Source organism: Mauremys mutica, chromosome 10, assembly GCF_020497125.1.
Source record: "Mauremys mutica isolate MM-2020 ecotype Southern chromosome 10, ASM2049712v1, whole genome shotgun sequence".
Classification (NCBI taxonomy): Eukaryota; Metazoa; Chordata; order Testudines; family Geoemydidae; genus Mauremys; species Mauremys mutica.
This window is the reverse complement of record NC_059081.1, coordinates 61,886,917-61,904,857: the sequence shown is the minus strand read 5'-3', so window position 1 is coordinate 61,904,857 and position 17,941 is coordinate 61,886,917. Positions and strand designations below refer to the sequence as shown.

Sequence of the window (17,941 nt, the reverse complement as noted above, 5' to 3'; positions counted from 1 at the left end):
CTAATCTTTTGTTGAACAGAGCTGTTTGGAATAAGCTACAACTCTTAGGGACTTGTGGACAACATGGGTTTTCATGAGCAAAGTGAAAAAAAATCCAACTGTTTCTATTTATATCACATTTTCCCTTGGTAACTAGAGATTTCTTGTTTAGTGCAGTATTTTCTCCACATCACAAATCACTGCAAGCTACCATGTGCAGTCACACAATATATGTAGTGGGTAGGATTTCACATTATGATCAAAGTAATTTCAACAGAAGCCAAAGACTTTAGTTATTAAGCAGGAAAGAGAAGATGTCAGTAACGTATTTACAACTATTGCTTAAAAAATAAACCTTATTATGTTTTATCCCATCTACCTGACTCTTTGATCTTCTGAATATTATTTGCACAAAAACACTTAAAAGAAATCATTAGATATCACTGAAGAAGCTTACATGCTTCTGAGCTGGCAGGATTCACTGATAGTGAGATACAGAACCTGATGATCCCAGCAAGTGGCCAACTGAGCGAGAGATTCACCGCCCATTAATCACATGACAGTGTATCTGAAGCAGTGTTTCTTGATTTAAACCTATTTCAGCTCATCCTGCAGCAGACAAGTATCTAGCTTACAAGTTTATTTAAAAAACAACAAACAAACAAAGAGGGAAAGCTATCCCAGTAATTTGCAAATAGCACAATGCTGGCACACAATAGATCCAGGTTCAAGGATGACTTCAGGATTGTGATTCCTCAAATCAGCAGAGTTTGGCACTTGCATCCCGCCCCCCCCCCCAAATTGTGCCAGTATAATGTAGGGCATGAATTTAAACCAATATAGTTAAACTGCTGCAAAAGGCTACATGGATGCTCTTACTCTGGCATAAGGGGGTTTAAGTCGATCAGGAACAAGGTTAAACATAAATAAGCCACTCTTACGCAGAAATAAGACTGTCAGCAGAGCCTTTTTGCTCTGGTTAAACTACATCAGCTTAAAAGCAGACTCAAGTAATACTGATGCAACTTTCTTATTTAGCTAAGCCCTTAACAGAAGACAGATTAAGTAATTCAGCTCTCGGCAAGGGTTTCCCACCAGTTATTTTATTGTTCCTCGCTGTGGTGGAAGCCATGTATCTCTTCTCTGCTCCTGTAATACCCAAGATAAGATATCATGAGAGCAGGCAAGTTTGGACAGAAAAAAAATCAGTGAATAGCAGATTTAGAATGATTAAAGGGAAATAGTTGCAGCAAGGGCCAGATCTACGGTATAATCCATCTCAGCAGGGCCGGCTCCAGGCACCAGCCGATCAAGCTGGTGCTTGGGGCGGCAGATTCCAAGGGGCGGCTTCCTGCCCAATCCTTTTTTTTTTTTTTTTGGCACTTCGCTGCTTCCGCCGCCCCTGCAGGTTTTTTCTTTTTGGTTTGCTGCTCCTGCTGCCCTGTAGGGGGCGGTGACGTGGAGGAGGGGAGCTGCTAGGAGCGGTGCCAGGGCTGCAGCAAGCCCGGCACGGCAGCCCGCGTCCTTCCCTGCCTGCCCACCGGAGCGGCGCGGAGCCCTCCCAGCAGGCGGCACGGCGGGAAGGGCCGCATGGCGAGCGCCCCGCTTAAGGAAGCCCTGGAGCCCCCTTCTCTCTCCCCTCCCCCCCCCGCTAGCTGGGGTGTGCACTCCACTGGCCGGGGTCTGCAGGGCTGGGAGTTCCCCTGCACCCGCCGCCCCGCAGGTATTTTTTTTTCTTTTTGGTTTTTTGGTTTTTCTTCCCTTTGCTGCTCCGGCCGGCTGGCCGGCTGGTTTGTTTCACGCCCCACCCCATTCGTTGCTCCGACTGGCCGGCAGGTTTCCCACCCCCCACCCCCTTTGCTGTTTCGGCTGGCTGGCAGGTTTGTTCCCCCCCTTTGCTGCTCCGGCCCCCCGCGCAGGTTTTTTTTTTGTTTGTTTGTTTGGGGGGGGCGGGGTTGGTTTTTTTTTGCACTTGAGGTGGCAAAAAAGCCAGAGCCGGCCCTGCATCTCAGTCAATGGAAAAATTGTCATTCACTTTAGTGGGCTTTGGATCAGGAACCTAATCTGCACTGGCTTTCTAAGCAGCATGGATGGGCTCCACGAAGGGACTTAGCTGTTGCAGCACTGAGCATCGTAGCAACTACTTTTAGGTACCTAGAAAAATCACAGGAACAACCCTGCAATCCGCAAAGCTCAGTCAGGCACCTAGGCTCCCTACACGATGAATGGGGAGAGAGAGGCGCCTACGAATGCAAGCCACAAAAGCCAGCACGCTAAGTGAGGAACTGCCTAAGGTAGCCAATAAGAGATGCTGACAACAGGGGTGTGTGCTAAGCCCCTCCCTTCTCGCAGAGATACACGCCTAAATCCAGGCTGCAGGGAGCTAGTGATCAGCTAGTGATCCATGAATGGGAACCAACTGTCTGGATGCAGCACCTTAGGCCCTGTAGCCACCTGAGGGAATGAATTCACTGCCTGAGGAGGAGGTGGTGACCTATAGCTTTTAGTCTAGTGGTTAAAGCGCTCACCTGGGATGTGGGAGACCCACATTCAATTTCTCTGGGTCAACCAGAAGGGGAAGAAAGGATTTGAACCGGGGTCACCCACATCTCAGGAGAATGCTCTAATCACTGAGCTATAGGATATTTTTAATATGGGACTTCTTCAGGCTCCCCTGGGAGAATGATTCTGTAGAGCAGGGCACCGGATCCCCTGCTCCAATCACTCTCATTATTTATTTCAGCTTCAAATCCATCTTCTCCACCTGCAAAGGGGCACGGGGGGATTGAACCCGGGTCTCCCACATCCCAGATGAGTGCTCTGACCACTGGGCTAAAAGTTACCACCACCATCTCCTCCTCTGGATTTTGAATAAGACATGTAGACATGATGCAAGGCCACCTGTGAGATCAGGCCCCACATGCTACTTAGGCAGATGAACACCTATTTTCCACCAGATTATTGGGATCCCACCCAGTAGGCATGATCAGAGGCCCTCTACAAGACTGGGCCCTGCACGCAACTTAAGCAGACAAATACTTATCTTCCCCCAGTTCATGAATCACTCTGGGCCATAGGAGATAGGTGCCTGGGCACCTAGAGGGTGACAGCAACGCACCTGCTCCACTGTCTAAAACTCAGACACCTAGGGAACTTTCAGTGGAAATTTAGGTGCCAAATGAGTTTAAGCAGGGTTAGGTGGCAGCCATGCGGGAGTTTCACAGATCGTAGTGCCATGCATGGGGGTTTAGGTACCTAAGCTACTTCCTGGATTGCACCCTGTGAGACTAATGTACTTCCTTCAGTTCAAGGGAAGTCAGTACAAACGAAGACATTACCTGGGAAGAAGGCAGAAATCAAATAAGTAATTTTTTCTATGACATAGAGCTGGCTTGGTAGGGTATCCACTGAAGGTATTTAAGGATCCCTGACTTACTCGTAGCGCTGTCTTTTTATCATGTCATTCCCCAGATGATCTCCTTTGGGAACACTGCTGTAATACTCGATAGACAGCATTTTTTTTTCAGGATTGGTGGTGGTGTCAAATAATTTACCTGACAGTAGGTCTTCTGAGTTACCTTATAATAAGGAGATTACTCAAGAAAAGAAACAACCACCCTGCCTGCCACATGCTTTCTGGAGTCATGATAAGCACAGGTTAAGTGATTCCAAACTAAACCAAGCTGAGATTTTCTTCCAGGTGCAATTGCTCTCATCACTAGGCGAGAGCTTTTTCTTATACTGCCCACACATGTAATATCCAGAAATGCAGCCAGATAACAGCATTAGCAACTCGAGTTCCCACTTGCTGTATTAACAGCAACGAATCAGCACTTAAGGCACTAAACCTCAATATGCTGGATCACTACACCTGCCCTGGCATGCTTCTAATCATGGGATTTATATAGCATGAGTCACGTATAAACTGGTTTGGGGCAAGTGAAATTCCAGTTTCCATTTCCCTATGGCAACAGTTTTTTCTCCCAAAAAGTTTGGTTCATACCATCCTTATGCAGGCTATTATTGTTTCTGAAGAGCTTGCACTGATTTTTGACCAACTGTATTGAAAATGAGAAGTTTCAGATGTTACCACATTAATTTAATCTAGCTTTGGACAGGTTCTCTCCTGCAGCCAACCTGTGCTCAGTGCAGAAGAGCAATGGGACATCTGGGAGCTGGTTATGTTCCCTGATCCTGAGGGCTGGGTCAGCACCTGATGAGGTTTAGAGCAGCTGAGGAGGATCTGCAGATTCTATGCCAGTGGCGGATCGATGTAGTGGAGCCCTGCCATAGTCCCTTGCACCCTGACTGGGAAGACCCGGGGTGGGGGATGCATGTGGCATAGGAGCTGGCAACAGCAACTTTATGTCAGGTGGGAGTGTGACGGGTTCGGTCACAGAGGCTCCCTTGAGGCTGTCACCTGACGTGCTTGAATTACCTCTGAGCCCATTTTCTCTGCCAGCTTGGGACTCCAGAACCCTGCCTCGTTGGGCCAGACACGCTAGTCTGCTGCAACACAGACCCAGGTCTGGTCCACGCCCCCAGAGCTGCAGACTTTAACCAAAAACTGCTCAGCAAGTCACCAGCACCCTGACACCCAGCTCCCAATGGGATCCAAACCCCAAATAAATCCGTTTTACTCTGTATAAAGCTTATACTGGGTAAACTCATAAATTGTCCACCCTTTATAATACTGATAGAGAGAGATGCACAGCTGTTTGCTCCCCCAGGTATTAATCACTTGCTCTGGGTTAATTAATAAAAGTGATTTATTAAGTATAAAAAGTAGAATTCAAGTGGTTTCAAGTAATAACAGACAGAACAAAGTAAATGACCAAGCAAAATAAAACAAAACACGTGAGTCTAAGCCTAATATAGTAAAGAAACTGAATACAGGTAAATCTCACCCTCAGAGATGTTCCAATAAGCTTCTTTCACAGACTAGACTCCTTCCTAGTCTGGGTCTAATCCTTTCCCTTGGTACAGTTCTTGTTAATTCCAGCTCAGGTGGTAACTAGGGGATTTCCTATGACTGCAGCCCACTTTGTTCTGTGCCAACCCTTTTTATAGCTTTGGCACAAGGCGGGAATCTTTTGTCTCTCTGGGTCCCCACCCCTCCTTCTAAATGGAAAAGCACCAGGTTTAAGATGGATTCCAGTACCAGGTGTCATGTCACATGTCCTGTGAGACCCCAAGCCTCCATTCTTACTGGCCTGACTCACGCGAACACAGGAAGGCTTACAAGTAAACAGAACCATTTACAACCAATTGTTCTAGCTAATGGATTCTAAGATTCTAAGCCACCTTTGCATAATTACAATAGGACTTTAGAGTAATACTTCATATTTCTAGCTTCAGATACAAGAATGATACCTCCAAACAAATAGGATGATCACACTCAATAGATTATAAGCTTTGTAATGATACCTTACAAGAGACCTTTGCCATAAAGCATATTCCAGTTACATTATATTTACACTCATAAGCATATTTCCATAAACATATGGAGTGCAACGTCACAGGGAGTTTCCCTACACCAAGCCAATTCCCTGCTGCCCTTTCACAGCTAGATTCTGTCTCGTTTGCACTGCCCAAGGGATCTCATTTAAGAATCTGATCCTGTATCTTTTCAGGAGATAGATAGACCTAGTCTGTGCCGTAAGGGCCAGACCCACAGCTCAATGAAATCGATGTGAAGACACCCAATGGCTTCAGAGGGACTTGGATCAGGCTTCACATAACCAGATATTGAAGATGGAAAAAGAGAGACGCAGTATGTCAGGTCCCATTGCTTTCCTAGGCCAAACAAGTAGCGTTTGAACAGAAACGGAGTAAGATGAACAGACACTCCCTACACAAACAACTCTGCAGGGACGTTTACACCAAACAGCCACTATGCGGAGCATCTTCCAGTCCTGAGATATGCTTTGACCAAGATACGCAAAAAGTTCAGTGCTGCAGTAATAGTCAACTATGTTCACCCAAGAACCATTTAGAGACGAGTAATGAAAACTTCCAGGTGCTTAGGTCATGTTCATAGCAGTGTAAATGCAGATCGAAAGATAAAGCAAGCCTGCTTTTCCAATAATCCAATGACTTCCTACAAACCAAACACAACTGAAACCAGGGAGAGGCAGAACTTCCAAATATCTCTCAGGAATTTTGATTTTTTTTTTGGCATACATTTGCTTGGCATTTAGATATCAAGGTGATAGATGCCTATCTAGTACTTTAGAGAGATTCCAGAGACAAAGAACCTTTATTTTAAAAACTGGTGAAGGTTGCTAAGTAACAACCTGTACTTGCACATCCTCTACAAAACTGAGGCTATTTAAAGCAAGCAAGGGATAGTTAAGGAAATCATAAATGTTACACTGCCCACATGATATATAAATCACATTACTAGGGCTGGCTGAAAATTTTCTGTTAAAAACAGATTTTGACAGAAAACTGGATTTCCGCAGAGGCGGTCAAAAAAGCAAACAGGATGTTAGGAATCATTAAAAAGGGGATAGAGAATAAGACTGAGAATATATTATTGCCCTTATATAAATCCATGGTACGCCCACATCTCGAATACTGTGTACAGATGTGGTCTCCTCACCTCAAAAAAGATATTCTAGCACTAGTAAAGGTTCAGAAAAGAGCAACTAAAATGATTAGGGGTTTAGAGAGGGTCCCATATGAGGAAAGATTAAAGAGGCTAGGACTCTTCAGTTTGGATAAGAGAAGACTAAGGGGGGACATGATAGAGGTATATAAAATCATGAGTGATGTTGATAAAGTGGATAAGGAAAAGTTATTTACTTATTCCCATAATACAAGAACTAGGGGTCACCAAATGAAATTAATAGGCAGCAGGTTTAAAACAAATAAAAGGAAGTTCTTCTTCACACAGCGCACAGTCAACTTGTGGAACTCCTTACCCGAGGAGGTTGTGAAGGCTAGGACTATAACAATGTTTAAAAGGGGACTGGATAAATTCATGGTGGCTAAGTCCATAAATGGCTATTAGCCAGGATGGGTAAGAATGGTGTCCCTAGCCTCTGTTCGTCAGAGGATGGAGATGGATGGCAGGAGAGAGATCACTTGATCATTGCCTGTTAGGTTCACTCCCTCAGGGGCACCTGGCATTGGCCACTGTCGGTAGACAGATACTGGGCTAGATGGACCTTTGGTCTGACCCGGTACGGCCTTTCTTATGTTCTTATGACTAAACAAAATGTTTCAGAGAAAATATCTGTGCACCTGGGAAAATTTTGATTTTTTGTAATAAAAAAAACCCCAAACCCCCGAATATCAGATTATTTATTTGTTTGTTTTTTGGCCCCAAACTGAAATATTCCGGACAACCCCGCTAATAGTTTAATTCTAAAATGCGGGCACCGTGGTTCATGCTGCCTTCCTCCTCAATGGGCCCCCGGCCGGACTACATCTCCCAGGATACACCACGGCCAGGCAGCCGGCCTGACCCATGGCCTCACCCTAGGGGAGACTCTGGGGCACCAGGGAGTTGTAGTCCGGCTGGGGAGTTCCGCGCCCCTAGGCTACGGGGCGGGCATTTCACAGAGCCCGTTTTGCCGCGGCGCAGGCGCCTCCCGCTCTCTGTCCCGAGGAAAGGCTGCCCGGCCCCGCTGGTAACGAGGGAGGCGTGTCCATTACACCCGCCCCGCCCCGGCGCGGGGTGGCTTGAGCGGCCCCACTGTAGCGGCAGCAGCTCACGCCCGGGGTGGGGGGGGGGGGGGGGGGGCTGGCCCCATGCGGGAGCAGGGACTCCCGGGCCGCCCCCCCTCGACTCATTGCAGCATTTTTAACCCTTGCGGGCCCGGCCCAGCCCCGCCCCGCTGCTCCGCGGGCGGGGCGGGTGTTGCCGGGACTCGGCGCGGCCTGGAGCCAGGAGGTGGCGGTGAGTGCCCGGCCCCGGGGTGCAGGGCGGCCCCTCCCGGGACAGCCCGGGGGCTCGTTGCGTGGGCTCCAGCCCCCCCGTCCCCAGCGGGAAAGGGGCGCTGCTTGCACCGCCCCGGGCAGGCCGCTCGCCGCAGGAGCGGCCCCTCAGCAGCGCGCGTGGCCGGCCGAGCCCTGCCCGAGCCCCCCGGCAGCTCCGCCGCCAGGCCCTGTCCCCATCGCGGGGCGGGGGCTTGGCAGCGGCTAGACACAGATTTCCTGTGCGCGACAAAGCTCCACGGATTCAGCTCACCTTGCCCCTCCCCCCCCGCCCCCACACGCTGTTTTCTTTACTGATGCCTGGTTTGGCCGAGGCCTGGGCCTCCTTACGGGAGTGAGTGACTGGCATTACTCCCCATGTCCTGGCTAAATTCCGCTGGCGATAACTTACCTTCTCCTCGACTTCCTTCCGCAGCTCCCATTAGCTACAGCAACATTCTTCATGCCCTGTCTGAACCCACTGTGGTATTGAACTGCCCTTGTTCCACTCACAAGGGTGGGTGATGTGATTCCCAGGAGCGTACGGGATTGAGCACCGTCAGAATGCATGGCAGGTTAGGGCAGGAAATGTAGACCGCCGTCTCCCGAGGGTTCAATCAATCAGCGGTACCAGCGCTCTTTACAGGGCATGGTGTGTGCGCCAGTGAGTTCTTTGATGGCTGCTGAGTCCAGTGGGCTAGTGACAGCACCGTCCACCGGTAGGGCACACCCACACACGAGCAATGCTCTGAATCCAAGCAACTGATTCTTTCCTCCTCTGACGCTGGTCATCACAAAGCTTGATCCAGTCCACCTCGCAATGCTTCGCTCCATCTACAAGCTGGCTCCGTCAACCAGAGCGGCGCACTGCATTCCTTTCCCAATCATCCACAACATACTAAGTTCTCTTTGCAAGCATCCCAAAATCTGCGCAGCGCACTGCCTCTCTTTCTAGACCCTTCGCGAGCTTCGGAGTACAGCACACTCTTCGGGATCCTGTAGTGCAGCACTCACTTGACATGTCCAAGCCACCTAAGTCTTTTCTTACTAATGAACGGTCCCGTGAATGACATACCAGCATGATTTAACACTTCCACGTTTGTCACACTGTCTTGCCATCTTATTCAAAGAATTTTACACATGCATCTGATATGAACCGGGAGTATCAGCATTCCTCTGCCCAACTCGTCTGAGGGGCCTATCTGGTAAGTGTGCTCAGAGAGCACTTACTGCATGAGCCCCTACGCACGAGTTGACACAAAACAGTGAGGGAGAGGAGTGCCGCCTTCCAACACTTATAGCCCAGAGGTTAGGGTACTCAGCTGGGATGTAGGAGACCCCCAGTTCAAATCTTCCCTCCAGCTGAGTGAGAGAAGGAAGTTGACCACCTTTTGGGTGAATGCCGTGACCACCTAGCTAAGGGATAGTCTCACGTGGGACTCCTTCAATCTCTTGTTGAAGCTGTTCCACAGTAGCTAAGCAATGAGCGAATCATTAGGATCCAAAACAGTATTTGGAATCTCCCTCATGTTATTTAAAACAAGCCAAATTAGTTTGCGAGGACAAAACAGATGTTCTTTTCTCCCTGAGGTTTCACATAGACTTGTTCTCCCTTGCTCCATAGGTCAGAGAGATTTGATAGATGGATAATAAAATGGCGTTGGTTCCCTATGACTACAGTGCGGTCTGGGGATTGCAGAAGTTCCATAAATCTTCATCTGTGTATCATTTTGCCAACCACACCATCCAAATCAAACAAAACTGGAGGCAACTGGGTGTAGCAGCAGTCGTATGGGATGCGGTATGTATGATTAAAATAAAAATATTTCCATTTGTGCAGAACATGTTTGTTTCAAGTCCAATCCCTAATAATACTGAGCTTTTATGTAGTGCCTTTCATCAGTACACCTCAAAACTCTTTACAAAGGAGGCCAGTACAATTATTCCCATTTTATAGACAGGTGAAATTACATGCCCAGCAGCCTAGGAGAGCTGGCTGCAAATTTTCTGCTTGAGAAGTTTTTTCCCCAATTGAAAAGAGCTTTTTTTTCTTTTTTCTTTTTTTTTAAAGAAAATCTTTTCATGGTACATTGTCAGCACAATCAAAACTTTCCATTTTGCACAGTTTTCTGCAACATTTAAAAATTGATACTTTGATCTAAATGTTCAATATTATTAGATTTTTGTTGTTGTTAGATTGCTAGTGTACTGGAAACTGTGTTTTCAGTAAGAAAATCCATTTTTTTGGTAGATGAAAAATGTTGACAATTATTGCAATAGAAAGTTTAACATTTTGAAAAAAAAACCATGAAAGACTTTGTGGGAAATGAGGCCACTTTCAAGACTTATCACAAAGTTGTTTTCCCTTTTTTTTTGACCAAGTCTTAATAATAATAAAATAATACTTAGTATTTGCATAGCTCTTTTAATCTTCAAAGCACTGGACAGCCACTAATTCCCACACCACCTTGATGAGATAGTTAAGTAGCATCATATAGTAGCTAGAAAACCTGAAGCACAGGAGTCGTCAGTGGTCGAGCTTGTATTGGAATTTAGCTGTACCTGGGTCCTAGTCCTGTGCTTTGACCACTAAATCATGCCCCTCTCTCTGATCATAAATAACGAGTTTGGCAATTTAACTGCTCATATTAATTGGAGCATATATGCTAGCATAGCTTCATTCCATTCCTAAGGATAAGTCTGATATTGATGAGACAGAATTTTCTATAGCAGATGCTCTTGCGAAGTCATGATTTGGGTGTGGGAACTTGCTTACCAGTAGTTCACATTGGATTTAACTTGTACTTAAATAGAAGTGCTCTTAATCCATTACGCTCAACTGCTTGACCTTCACACACATTATGAAGAGTATGTCAAGCATGTACCAAGATTAAACCGAAAGGTTTTGGAAAGTTGTAAGAAATACGATAAAGGGCAATGGTGCATCTCAACGGTTCTGCAATTTTGCATTCATTTTTGCATCAAACAGAAATCCTGCTTTTCCTTTCTTAGTGCAACTATGTCTTTTTCTGCTTTCTTCTGTTGTGTTTTGGATTTAATGAAGAAACAGTCCCATGTCATTATTTTAACCTACTTTGCAGGATTGATAGTTTGGATATTCCTCTCTGCCTCCCGTCAGCCTTTGTATAACATGGATGGCAAAGTATACCTTTAGACTTGAGGTGCTTGATTGTCCATACCTTTCTTGCAACCTTCTCTACTGGTTTCAATCAGAAATACTGTGGTCTGGCATCACTAACATTATCCCCAAATCTTAATTAGTCCTGTCTCTTGTTTCAGGCTGTAGTCCTGTGTACTTATCTGGAGATGGGAAGTATTGATCTGCAAGGGCGCTCTGTCATTGAACTAGGAGCAGGAACTGGATTGCTGGGAATAGTGGCCACGTTATTGGGTAAGTTTTTCTTTAAGAAATTGGTGCCGCCATAAAATTCACACACTAGGTGACAGGGCTGCGGTAACAGCCAAGCTATGTGAGGGTTACTGTGATGTTTCCTCTGGGGCTCATCTTCCTTGTCAGGCTTTAGAGCTTCCTGCATTATTTATTGTGGTGATGGTGCTTCAGAGTAGAACCCCCTTAAGGCTGCCTGCTGTTTCCATGGCAGTGAGCTCAATGGCATCCCCTTCTTTTCTGTAGCTATTCTCCCCCAGGGAATAAATGCTGTGCTTATGTCCTTCAGCTTTATTAATACTTCACATTTTGTGTAGTGAGCTCCATCAACAGATAGCAAAGCACTTTACAAAGATGCATAAACATTATTAACCCTATTTTGCAAGCAGGGAAACTGAGTCACAGAGCAATTAAGCAACTTGCCCAAGTTCTGTCAATCACTCAGTGGCAGGGCCAGGAACAGAACTCAAGTCTCCTGAACTAGTCTGATGTCCCATCCACGGTGCTGTGCTGTCTCCCCTTTGCAATGGGTATGTTTAGTGAGTCATGGCATTGTTAGACCAACGGCGGGGCCAGTCATAAGTCTGGTATCTCACAGCCCTAGCTTTGCTTCCTGCTGTATTCGCTCATTGTTTCAGAGTTTCATTAGACACCCTAGCAGTAGCACAGACTAAGAGTAAAGGTAGCACTGGACTCCTTTGCCTGACCACCGACAACTTTTGACAGAGGCTCAGTTCCACTAACATGAACTAATATTAGTTTGATTTTCCATTTGAAAAGCAGCCGGTATTTGATCATTTTAAAACTAGCGCCTTCTTTATCTGGGAAGCTCACTCGTTCTAATTGTAATTGATTCCGGCACTGTGTGTGTTAACCATACATTCTCTCCCCACGCCCCCCGGGGGGCATGGATCAGCATTCACGTCGCATGCCCCCTCAGTACCCGGACCAAGCCGGGGAAGCTAATGAGCCAACCAGCGGACCAAATTCAGGGATGAATCCTGGCCACCTGAGGCACGTTGCCTATATGCTAAGAAGACTCCCTCTATCTTACTTTTTTTTCCTTACCTTCGCTGTAGCCATAGGATTTGATCCTGCAATTGGATCTGTGTAGGTGGACTTGATTGGAGTCCTAGGTGGGGATTTTCAAAAGCATTCAGTTTAGCCTAGTTCTGTACCCAATGTAGTCAATGAGAGTTTTACCATTGACTTCATTAGGCCAATGAGTTCGTTTGCTAATTTACATCAGTGTAGAAGTGGGGTGGGAGTGGTCTGACTCTGATCCCACTGAAGTCGGTGGAGGTATGACAGTTTACCCCGGCGGAGGATCTGCTCCAGTGTCAACTCTTGAATTTTAAGTCATCTTTAACATGTGTTAACTAGCACAATTCTATAATCTAGTGCAGACAGCACACAAGTTTGTGTAATGCCTAAACTTGCCATGCTGATCATATCTCATTGAACTAAAACAGGACTACATTCAAGTGTAGATGTCCCTTTAGTCATAAATTCTAGCCACTGTGACAGACTTCCTTTTAAAATGGCAATGAAAGGAAGGAACTCAAATGTGAAGTTGCAGGACTACTAACTGTCATCTGTAACCTATCATTTAAATCAGCTTCTGTACCAAATGACTGGAGGATAGCTAATGTGATGCCAGTTTTTAAAAAGGGCTCCAGAGCTGACCCTGGCAACTACAGGCCAGTAGGCCTCACTTCAATACCGGGCAAATTGGTTGAAAATATCATAAAGAACAAGATTGTCAGATGCATAGATGAACATATTTTGTTGGGAAATAGTCAACATGGTTTTTGTAAAGGGAAATCATGCCTCACCAGTCTACTAGCATTCTTTGAGGGGGTCAACAAGCATGTGGACAAAGGAGATCCAGTGGATATAGTGTATTTAGATTTTCAGAAAGCCTTTGACAAAGTCCCTCACCAAAGGCTCTTAAGCAAAATAAGCAGTCATGGGATAAGAGGGAAGGTTCTCTCATGGATTGGTGACTGGTTAAAAGAAAAGAAACAGAGGGTAGGAATAAATGGTCAGTTTTCAGAAAGGAGAGAGGTAAATAGTGGTGTCCCCCAGGGATCTGTACTGGGCCCAGTCCTATTTAGCATATTCATAAACAATCTGGGAAAAGGGGTAAACAGGTGGCAAAATTTGCAGATGATACAAAACTACTCAAGATAATTAAGTCCCTGGCAGACTGCGAAGAGCTACAAAAGGATCTCAAAACTGGCAGATGAAATTTAATATTGATAAATGCAAAGTAATGCATATTGGAAAACATAATCCTAACTATAGATATACAATGATGGGGTCTAAATTAGCTGTTACCATTCAAGAAAGAGATCTGGAAGTCATTGTGGATAGTTCTCTGAAATCATCCACTCAATGTGCAGCGGCAGTCAAAAAAGGGAACAGAATGTTGGGAATCATCAAGAAAGGGCTAGATAATAAGACAGAAAATATCATATTGCCTCTATATAAATCCATGGTACGCCCACATCTTGAATACCGTGTGCCGATGTGGTCGCCCCATCTCAAAAAAGAGATATTGCAATTGGAAAAGGTTCAGAAAAGGGCAACAAAAATTATGAGGGGTATGGAACGGCTGCCATGTGAGGAGAGATGAATAAGACTGGGACTTTTCAGCTTGGAAAAGAGGCTACTAAGGGGGGATATGATAGAGGTCTATAAAATCATGAGTGGTGTGGAGAAAGTAAATAATGAAGTGTTATTTACTCCTCATAATACAAGAGCAAGGGGCCACCAAATGAAATTAATAGGCAGCAGGTTTAAAACAAACACAAGACAGTATTTTTTCATGCAACACACTGTCAACGTCTGGAACTCCTTGCCAGACGGTGTTGTGAAGGCCAGTACTATAACAGGGTTCAAAAGGGAGCTAGATAGATTCATGGAAGATAGCCATTGATGGACCTATTAGTCAGGATGGGCAGGAATGGTGTCTCTAGCCTCTGTTTGCCAGAAGTTGGGATTGGGTGACAGGGCATGGATCACTTGATGATAACCTGTCTCTTCATTCCCTTTGTGGCACCTGCCATTGGCCACTGTCAGAGGACAGGATACTGGGCTTGATGGACCTTTGGTCTGACCCAGTATGGCCGTTCTTATGTTCTTATGTTTAAAAAAAAAATCAAATATTAATTAAACTATAAGAACATCAGAATGACCATACTGGGCCAGACCAATGGTCCATCTAGCCCAGTATCCTGTCTTCCGATAGTCGCCAATGGCAGGTGCTTCTGAGGCAATGAACAGAACAGGGAGTCATCGAATGATCCACCCCTGTTGTCCACTCCCAGCTTCTGGCAAACAGATGCTAGGGACACCCAGAGCATAGAGTTGAGTCCTTGACCATCTTGGCTAATAGTCATTGATGGACCTATCCTCCAGGAATTTATCTAATTTTCTTTTGAACCCCATTATAGTTTAAAACTATGCTCCAATTCAAATGAAATATCGCAACCTTTAACTTAAACATCCATTGAGTAAAATAGCTGAGGCTAAGGCTCTTTGTTACCCATCTGCTCTGTCTGGGTCCCTAGGGGTAATCTGATGCTACACCAGGGCAAAAATCAGATGAGACTTTTTTATAATAATCTCCCACCATTTATTCTGTCGTTTCCTAGTAGAAAGACAGAAAGCAATTGGCTCCGTCTTTCTAAAAAGAAATACAGTCATTCCAAAAACGATTTTGATCTGATGGAATATTTAGTCTTATGTTTAATGGTAAAAATAGTACTAAGTGTCAATTGATTTAAAATCAGGCAGCTCAGTAAATGTTTCCATTGTTATTCAGTAATTTTGTTAACTCTTAATGGGAACTAAAGGTTGCTTCCCTTAAAGCATTGTATTCCAAAAGCTGTATCAGTGGACATCAGTTATTTGTCTTGAGACTTACACTCCTTGTGCCACACAGGTGCTCATGTCACCATCACAGACAGGGAAGCCACACTGGAATTTCTCGAGTCAAACGTTCAGGCTAACTTACCTCCCGACCTCCAGCCGAGAGCTGTGGTAAAGGAACTGACGTGGGGAAGAAACTTGGGGAACTTCTCGCCAGGAAAGTTTGACTTTATCCTGGGCGCAGACATCATTTATCTGGAAGACACCTTTGCAGATCTGCTTCAGACACTGGAGCACTTGTGCTCAGAACATACTGTTATTCTGTTATCATGTCGGATTCGCTATGAACGGGATCAGAATTTCCTGGGGATGCTGAAGGGACGATTTTCGGTACGTGAGGTCCACTACGATCCTAGTAAGGATGTACGCGTATTCAAAGCACAGAAGAGCATTCACAAGGAAGACTTTTGACTGCATTTGTTTTCTCTAATATCAAACACTACTGAAGGTTTGCTACTATTATTTCTACTACATATACTGTACTTGTATTGATTAGCTTAATTTCAAAAGGATCCATCTAGCCACATTTGTTGCCATGGTATCTGAGCCCATTTGAAGTTTGTATGCTCCGCCCCTCTCGTGTATAAAACTCATTGTCAACATTCTCATTATCACTGAGTGAGTTTAGAAAAGGTCATTTTTAGAACTGGTTTAAACTTTTTCAGCCAAGAGACTCCCTGTGAAAAATAGGGTTTAATTGAAAACAGTTGTTTTGCAGGAATATATCATTTCATGAAGGTTGTTCCGTTGTTTGACCGAAAATTACAAACAATTTTCTTGTTTCAAAATGAACATTTCCTTTTAGTTCTTGTAAATTGAAAATTTCTCAAAATATCAGATGTTGGGGTTTTCCTCCTCTTTTCTCCCCATTTTTGCCACCGAATAGAATAGAATGATGTTGAGGGTTTTTCCTTTCACTTCTATTTCCCCCCTCATTGTTTCTCTCTTTCCTTGCTGTAATTTTTCAAAGCTCCCTCATCTTTGAAAAATTCAAGTGGAAAAATGTAAACCAAATGGTGTAGAGACAAGTAACTGTCCCAGGACACCCCATTGTGGTCTAGGACAGCCCTATAGGCACCCTGCCTCAGTTTCCCTCCAGTTCTGCCAAAATAGTTCAGTCATAAGCAAAGTCTTTGAAACAATATTCCTCTTCTCCTGGAGTCTGATTTGTTCCATATAATTCAACTCCCACAGAGCTTCCTTTCTACTCTTCTTCAGATTTAGGGTCTGAGTCTTCCTTGCGACTGTGGCTTTAAAGTTTGGCCTCCCCAGCCTGTAACTTACCTCACAAGTCTGGGATCTCAGAGTCCTCCATCCTGGGGCTGTGTGCTGGTTGACTTCTTTATCCAGCAACTCCTTAGTGTCCCTCAGGCCTCTCCCTTATATACGCCTAGGCTTGGCCTGACTTAGTCACATGACCAAAATCCTTTTCTCACCTGGAGGCAAGTTAGGATTGTCACAGGAGAACTGAGGCCCATCTCCCCTTAAAGGGCCAGCTGCAGCTATGCCATTGTAGTGCCGTATGTGGACGCTTCCTACATCAACAGAAAGTGGTAGCTAGGTCCTATGGGGTGGGGCGTTTGCCTCCCTCTTATCCCTGCTCTCCCCAAACTATAGGGTGCCAGCGTGAGCCCTGGTCCTTCCACTCCCACCAGGTTCCTAGGGAGGGTGTGTGGTGTCCCTTCTGATGACCTAGCTGCATCTACTCCGGGAGGTAGGTTGACCTAACTGTGGTGCTCCGGGCATGACATTTTTCACAACCCTGAGCGATGTAGCTAGATCAGTCTAATTGTTCAATGTAGACCAGGACTAAGAAAAAGGGAAAAAAAGTGTCCAAAAATCTGAAGCCTTGGACACCGTTCATTTTATTGCACTCAGCAGCAAAAAAGAAAAATTGAGGGGAAAACAAACAATAGTTCGAACGTTTTCAAAAAACATTTCATGAACATTTTAAAAAAATTCTGCAAAACTGAAACAAATTTTCTTTTTTTCTCACCAGCTGTGACACTGAAGTCCTGTCAATAGCAAGATATGCCAAATAGCAGGGTGATTTTAGAGCAAGAAATTTTAGGAGTCCCACAGAGAGTGAACATTCCTTGGTGCACCCACGTGTGTTTGTACACATGCACAAAAAGAAGGGATATTGTGAGATCAAGACAAACGGATTTTTAAAGACACAGTCAGCCTTTGGGTCTCAAAGCGTGGTTACAGCATAGTGTTCCAAGCACCACCACCTCAGTTACATTATTGCCATGAAACTGCTTCTATTATTCTCACCTGATAAGTTTTCAAATAGGTTAAGGGCTCTCATAAAGAGGATGGTGATGAATTGCTCTCCATGTCTGCTGAAGGTAGGACAAGAAGTAAAGGGCTTAATCTGCAGCAAGGGAGATTTAGGTTAGAGATTAGGAAAAACTTCCCAGCTATCAGGGTGGTTGAGCTCTGGAATAGGCTTCCAAGGGGGGTTGTGGAATCCACATAATTGGAGGTTCTTAAGAACAGGCTGGACAAACACCTGTCATGGATAGTCTAGGTTTACTTGGTCCTGCCTCAATTCATAGAACTGACTAGATGCCTCTTGAAGTCTCTTCCAGCCCTACGGTTTTGTGATTTTATGATTCTCTACCCTAACTTGTTTATGTGGTTAAATCATCTGTTTTGACTATTATCCTTGAGAATTGCTGTTTCTGGGTG

At 45.1% G+C, this 17,941-nt stretch overlaps 1 protein-coding gene across 4 annotated transcripts; it reads left to right on the top strand.

Annotated features, from left to right (window-relative positions):
* The first annotated feature begins 7,544 nt into the window (after positions 1 to 7,544).
* On the top strand, positions 7,545 to 17,683 carry METTL21A (methyltransferase 21A, HSPA lysine). 4 transcript variants are annotated; one of them, XR_006582736.1, is made up of 5 exons: positions 7,728 to 7,885; positions 9,527 to 9,703; positions 11,203 to 11,314; positions 15,261 to 17,170; positions 17,432 to 17,683. XR_006582736.1 is itself a non-coding variant. In XM_045033009.1 (4 exons), the coding sequence occupies exons 2-4, from the start codon at positions 9,545 to 9,547 to the stop codon at positions 15,656 to 15,658; spliced, it is 669 nt and encodes a 222-aa protein (XP_044888944.1). In that variant the 5' UTR covers positions 7,545 to 7,616; positions 9,527 to 9,544; the 3' UTR covers positions 15,659 to 17,683. The 4 variants fall into 4 exon arrangements, 3 of the variants coding, with proteins under 3 accessions (XP_044888944.1, XP_044888942.1, XP_044888943.1); XM_045033009.1 differs by lacking the exon at positions 7,728 to 7,885 and adding an exon at positions 7,545 to 7,616 and having other exon boundaries at positions 15,261 to 17,683; XM_045033007.1 differs by having other exon boundaries at positions 15,261 to 17,683.
* The last annotated feature ends 258 nt before the right edge of the window (positions 17,684 to 17,941 follow it).

Excerpts from the sequence above, each read along its gene's own strand:
- METTL21A (XM_045033009.1), top strand. The coding sequence starts at position 9,545 with ATGGATAATAAAATGGCGTTGGTTCCCTATGACTACAGTGCGGTCTGG. Across the intron at positions 9,704-11,202 it reads CAGCAGTCGTATGGGATGCG|GCTGTAGTCCTGTGTACTTA; the intron begins GTATGTATGATT and ends CTCTTGTTTCAG. Across the intron at positions 11,315-15,260 it reads AATAGTGGCCACGTTATTGG|GTGCTCATGTCACCATCACA; the intron begins GTAAGTTTTTCT and ends TGTGCCACACAG.